This window comes from Montipora foliosa, chromosome 4 (genome assembly GCF_036669935.1).
Source record: "Montipora foliosa isolate CH-2021 chromosome 4, ASM3666993v2, whole genome shotgun sequence".
Taxonomy (NCBI): Eukaryota; Metazoa; Cnidaria; class Anthozoa; order Scleractinia; family Acroporidae; genus Montipora; species Montipora foliosa.
In genome coordinates, this window is record NC_090872.1 from 44628473 (window position 1) to 44634345 (window position 5873).

The following is a 5873-nucleotide window of genomic DNA, read 5'->3' on the forward strand; positions in this document are numbered from 1 at the left end:
CATCATTTGCAATCTTGCCAAATAGCTCATCTTGCGTTGGCCCCATGCTGTCATGCTTCCAAAGGAATGCTGGCCTTGTTAACCAACGACTTTGATGAAGGAAGATATCTGCCATCAAACCACACGAGGTGTCATCAGCAGGGTTATTATCGCCATTGACATGAAACCACTGATTAGGCTGGGACCAGTCATGAATAATCGTCACCCTATTGGCAACAAAGGTGTGGTACCGGTTTGTTTCATTCTTGACGTAGCACAGAACTGCGGTACTGTCCGTCCAGAAGACTGACCTTGCATTGACTGAGATCTCCAACTCTCTCTTCAACAATCTGTCTTGCTTAACAGCTGTTACCGCTGCAGACAACTCCAGACGAGGGATCGTTATCATCTTCAACGGAGTAACACGTGACTTTGCGCAGAGAAAAGAGCAATGGGCTTCATTGCGGGCATTGACAAGACAAAGATAACTAACTGACCCATAACCAGTTTCAGATGCATCAGCATAATGATGTAGCTGACTGGACGTAATGACACCTAAACCATCTGGCTTCAGGCAGCGTTCAACAGAGAATTTAGACAACTTGGGTAAATCTGCCAACCATCGTTCCCAAGAAACCTTGTACTTTGAGGGGATTGCATCATCCCATCCTAGCTTCTCCCAGCATAAATCTTGAAGCAAGCGTTTAGCTGGCAACACGAACGGTGCAGCAAAACCAAGAGGATCATAAACTTAACTAACAACCGAAAGGATTCCTCTTCGTGTGGGTGGGCTATGTTCCAGGTCTATCTTGAACCCAAAGGTATCCGTTTCTATGCACCATCGAACTCCAAGGGCTCTTTTGAATGGTAGATCTTCTTTACTAATGTCCAAGTTCTTTACTTCTTTGGCACGCTCGGCTTCAGGGATGGCATCAAGGAATCTGCGACTATTACTAACCCATTTGGTCAGATGAAATCCACCTCTTGACAGCAAACATTTCAAATCACTTGCATGTTGTAAAGCTTCTTCAGTTGATGGTAAAGATTTCAGGCAATTGTCTACATAAAAGTTCTTGTTAACTGAGCTTACAACTTCCCTTGGAAAGTGATCCCTGTTCTCCTATGCCGTCTTTCACAGGGCAAAGTTGAAACATGCTGGAGAGGAAGCTGCCCCAAACAAATGCACAACCATCTGATACTCTTCGAGATTTTCGTCCAGGTTACCTTCAGGCCACCACAGGAAATGGAGAAAGGTTCAGTCTCCTTCGGTTACCCTAACCTGGTAAAACATCGCTTCAATATCCGCCATGATTGCTATCCTTTCTTGGCAAAACGTCATCAATACACCGAACGACGTGTTCGTTAAATCTGGACCCTTCAGCAACAGATCATTGAGTGACTTTCCTTGAAACATCGCAGAACAGTCAAAAACGACTCATATTTTACCAGGCTTGCGAGGATGGTAGATGCTGTGGTACAGCATATACCACTTTACACAGTTTAACCCTTGTGTGCGCACGGGAACTTTACGGGCATAGCCTTTCTCTAGAATCTCAGCCATAAAGACCTTGTGTAGTCAGCATACAGGTTCTTGTTACCATTGAGCTTCCGCTGTTCAGCTTGTACCTGATTGTTTGGCAATGCGACTTCACAATCTCTCAATGGCAAAGCCATTTCGTAATGACCTTTCAGAACTGCCATACTATTTAGCACCTTTATGAAATGCAGCTCCTCTTGGAACATCTCAGGTTTATCATCTGCACTGGATTCGGGAAAATCACCATTGTAGCAGTCCTTCACCATCTGGTTGAGATTGTGGTCAGCCTTAGCAAAGAAACTGGATATGTGTGAGCAACGGTTACGACACCCTAAGGGACCATTCACAACCCAACCTACAATTGTACGGGACGGGTAAGGGTTGCCATCTTGACAATGCCTCACTTCTAGAGGATCAAGGATCTGCGGGACGTCACTGGCTATTAGGAGACCGACTTCTGCTTCTACATCAGGCAAATACACTCCACTCAAATGTGGCCATTTGTCAACATCAATCTGATTTGGAATATCCTCCTTTGATACGGGAATCTCGGGTCTTGTGTACAAGGGAGGCAACTTGACAAACACATTCTCCTCCAGGTCCGAAATAGCCAGATCTTGCAAAACGAAACTGTCAATAAGGCTGTTCTTTCTGTCCAACGTTGTTAAAGAAATCAAAGTTCTTTGGCCATTTTCTCGTAACTGTTTCATTAGGGCTTCAGTACAAAACGTGGAAGAGCTGCCACTATCCAAGAAGGCATAAGTGATTATAGGTGTCCCATTTCCTTTAGGCCATACTTTTAACTGGAACAATGGCCATAGGTGTCCTCGAGGTGTCTGTCCCAACAAAGAGACTAATTCTTCCGCCTGTTGACCATAGCGCTTTGAACACACAGAACCTCCTCGTGATACGAGGTACTTGCTGTGGCATTCTTAGCTTCTGGGCAATGTGCAACAGAATCTGTGTGGAGAACTGTTGGATGTTTCCTTGTGCAGTTGACAATTGCACACGTTTTCCGTTTCAGTCAATTCCTTGCTATGTGCTCAGTGGACAAACCGAAGCCAAGACGCTTAGACTTCATAAACTCGATTCGTTCCAATAAAGGCAATAAAGGCAAGAGACTTCTTCTACTGGAGGTAAGCCTGAACTTGGGAATTCCCTGGTTGCAGATGAGGTCAGGCAATTGTTAACATGCGAAGCATAACTACGTCTTTCTTTCGTTTTCTTGTGGGATCCTTTATTCAAGAGACCTCAACGTGTATCATGTCTAGGCCTAGAGTCTTTGACAATCTTCCCAAAGAGAGGGTTGGTGGCTCCGCGAGCTTCATGGTTCGACAAACTCAGCGAAGTCATTAAACCGGATAGCCCTTCCTTGTTCCTCCATGATTTCATCTACCAAGTGGCACCATCTTACCCTTATACTGAATGGCAACTTCAGAGCTAACTTCTTAATGGTTTCGGGTTTTTCAAGCTTGGTTAGGTTCCTACTACTCTCCATGGCATTCTTGTACCTCGTAAGGAAAATGGCAAATCGATTTAGGGCTTGGCCATCCTCTACTTTCACATCGGGCCAATTCAATGCCTTCGTCTCATATGCAGCTACAACGTGGTAATTATCACCAAACTTCTTCCTGATCAGTCGTTGAGCTTCTTGATAACCATTTTCAGGTGGGAGATGATGGCCCGATCCCACAAGCTCTCTCACATCTCCACTAGTAAACTGCTCAAGGTAATAGAGCCTTTCGCTACTGCTTGACGTCTTGGACTCAATGATACTTTCAAACGCTCTTACGAAAGGTCCATATTCCATAGGGTCTCCGTTGAAGATGGGGACACAAGGCCGAGGGAGAGAACTTTTCTTCTGCTGTATTGCAAGCATCTCCACAATTTTATTCTGTTGCTGTTGCAGAGCGTTCTGTTGCTGATGGAGTCCTCACATTTAGTGAAAAGCCCTTTCGCTTAGCGAAGAAAGCACTTCGGAGGACTCTGAAACAGCTCTTTCGTTGTTAATAGACAAGGGGGGATGGTGCCACCCTGCTGCTTCTTGGTTCAGGTTAGACAACAACAACAATATTTATTAACTCACACTTAGACTAATTACAAAGGATTGTTATATACATCACAAGTTAATTAAAGAAAATAATTAGGAAAGTAGTCAGGTCAGGTCAGGTCAGGTCAGGCCGTGAAAATCGACCTGCAACCGGTAACCATGAATCTGGTACCACCTGTTGCATGGGTCAGGTCACCGGCGACTACACCGACATCCCCTCTCCTCGGAGAGGGAGGGTGTGCCTGGACATCCTTACAGAACTAAAAATAATATCTGTAAAAGGCCAATCAAGAAGCTAAACCAGGGGTGCCCCGCGACAGCATCTACAGGGCGAGGATAGACAAACATATCCATCGACCAGTCACTGCAGCAGGATGGAAAAGCTAGCATGTCTTGACCTGTTCTTGCCCGCTAGATGACCGTTCCCTACCTGCCGAGAGAGCGAACCTGGTCCTGCGAAAGCCAGGAACCACTAAATAATCGCATGCAGTTTTATGGAAATGGCAACATTTATGACATCTCATACTGGCTCGAACGTCCCCCGGGTCTACAAGGTTCGCGCTGGGCTGCTCCCTCTCTGGCACCCAGTGAAAAGTAAGTTAGGAGCTAAAGGAAACAACAGGAAATCTCTTAACCTAGCAGAGTGGAATGTTAGAACTTTGCTGGACAGAGAAGGCTCGAAAAGACCTGAGCGCCAAACAGCACTTGTGGCAATGGAGCTGAGTCGATATAATATAGACATAGCTGCCCTGTGCAAAACCCGACTGGCTCAAAGTAGTAGCATCGTTGATAATGGATGCACTTTTTTCTGGAGTGGAAAACCAGAGAACGAGAAAAGAGAGTCTGGAGTTGGGTTTGCAATAAAGAACTCAATTGCACAAGACCTGGAACAGGAACCATCACCGATCTCTGACCGAGTTATGGTGTTGAGAATGCCACTCCAAAAGAAAAGATCTGTGACCATTGTGAGTGTTTATGCTCTGATGATGACTAACCCTGATGAGAACAAGGAAGAGTTTTACAGTGTCTTAAGAGAGACAATCAAGAATGTCCCCATCTCCGACAAGCTGATAATTGCTGGAGACTTTAATGCTCGTGTCGGGACAGAGACTGAGAACTGGCCTGGTGTCATAGGGACACACGGAACGGAAAACTCTTACTGGCTCTATGTTCCGAACATAGCCTTGTCATCAGGAACACGGTCTTCAAGCACAAGAAGCATCATAAAACTACCTGGATGCACCCTCGGTCAAAGCACTGGCACCTCCTGGACTATGTAATAACGAGACAGAAAGATCTGAATGATGTACTCGACATTAGAGTTATGAGAGGGGCAGACTGTGCCACTGATCATAACTTCATCAGATCGAAACTTGCATTCAGAATGAGATCCCAGAGAAATAAAATTAAGGGAAAGCCAACACCAAAGCTAAACGTGAGCAAGCTAAAAACCCAAGAGTGCCGACAGGAGTTTCAGTTGCAGATGGAAAAGAACATGGAATATACAATTGATGAGAACACAAGCGTGGAGGAGAAGTGGGGTGCGTTGAAGAGAGCCTACGAGATTCTAGGGAAACCAACACGGAAACATCAGGATTGGTTTGATGAGAGTGATGTGGAGCTGAACTCACTTCTTAACAAACGGAACAAGGCTACAGCTCAAGAACTACATCGCAAAACACGAGCCAATACCGCTCGACTTGCAAAGGCCCGAAGCCAACTCCAGAAGTACACCCGGACCATGAAGTCAAAATGGTGGGAAGAGAAAGCGGAGGGTTTACAACAAGCTGCAGACACAAACGACATGAAGGCATTCTACAATGGCCTTAGAGAGATATACAGACCACAAAAAAGAGGGACAGGGCAGCTCGTTGCTGAGGATGGTGTTACACTGCTTAAAGAGAAGGATGAGACCCTGAATAGATTTGCTCAGCACTTTGACGAGCTGTTGAATGTGCCTGGTACTGTGGACAAAGCTGCTTTAGATGAACTCCCGAACATAAGTCCAACTGCAGATCTAGACAATGTTCCGAGCTTTGATGAGCTGACGGCAGCGTTCGCATTGACTAGGGAGAATAAAGCGCCCGGTAGCTGCGGGATCCCTGCCAAAGTCTGGAAGCACGGTGGAAAGAGACTTCAAGAGAAGCTGCACGAGTTGATTGTTGACATCTGGAGAAAGGAGCAAATGCCACAGAACTGGAAAGACGCCATCATTGTACCCATCTTCAATAAGGGCAGCAGAAAAAAATGTGGCAATTACAGAGGCATATCGCTATTGTCAACTGCTGGGAAAATTTTGGCACGTAT

The 5873-nt window shown here is 45.6% G+C and overlaps 2 protein-coding genes across 2 annotated transcripts; one reads left to right on the forward strand and one right to left on the reverse strand.

The window, feature by feature from the left end:
- Positions 1 to 2840: 2840 nt before the first annotated feature.
- LOC138001411 (uncharacterized) lies at positions 2841 to 3395 on the reverse strand. Its single transcript, XM_068848046.1, has one exon. It carries the CDS (start codon positions 3393 to 3395, stop codon positions 2841 to 2843), a length of 555 nt encoding a protein of 184 aa, XP_068704147.1.
- A 671-nt stretch (positions 3396 to 4066) lies between these two features.
- Positions 4067 to 4846, forward strand: LOC138001412 (craniofacial development protein 2-like). Its single transcript, XM_068848047.1, has one exon. It carries the CDS (start codon positions 4067 to 4069, stop codon positions 4844 to 4846), a length of 780 nt encoding a protein of 259 aa, XP_068704148.1.
- Positions 4847 to 5873: the final 1027 nt, after the last annotated feature.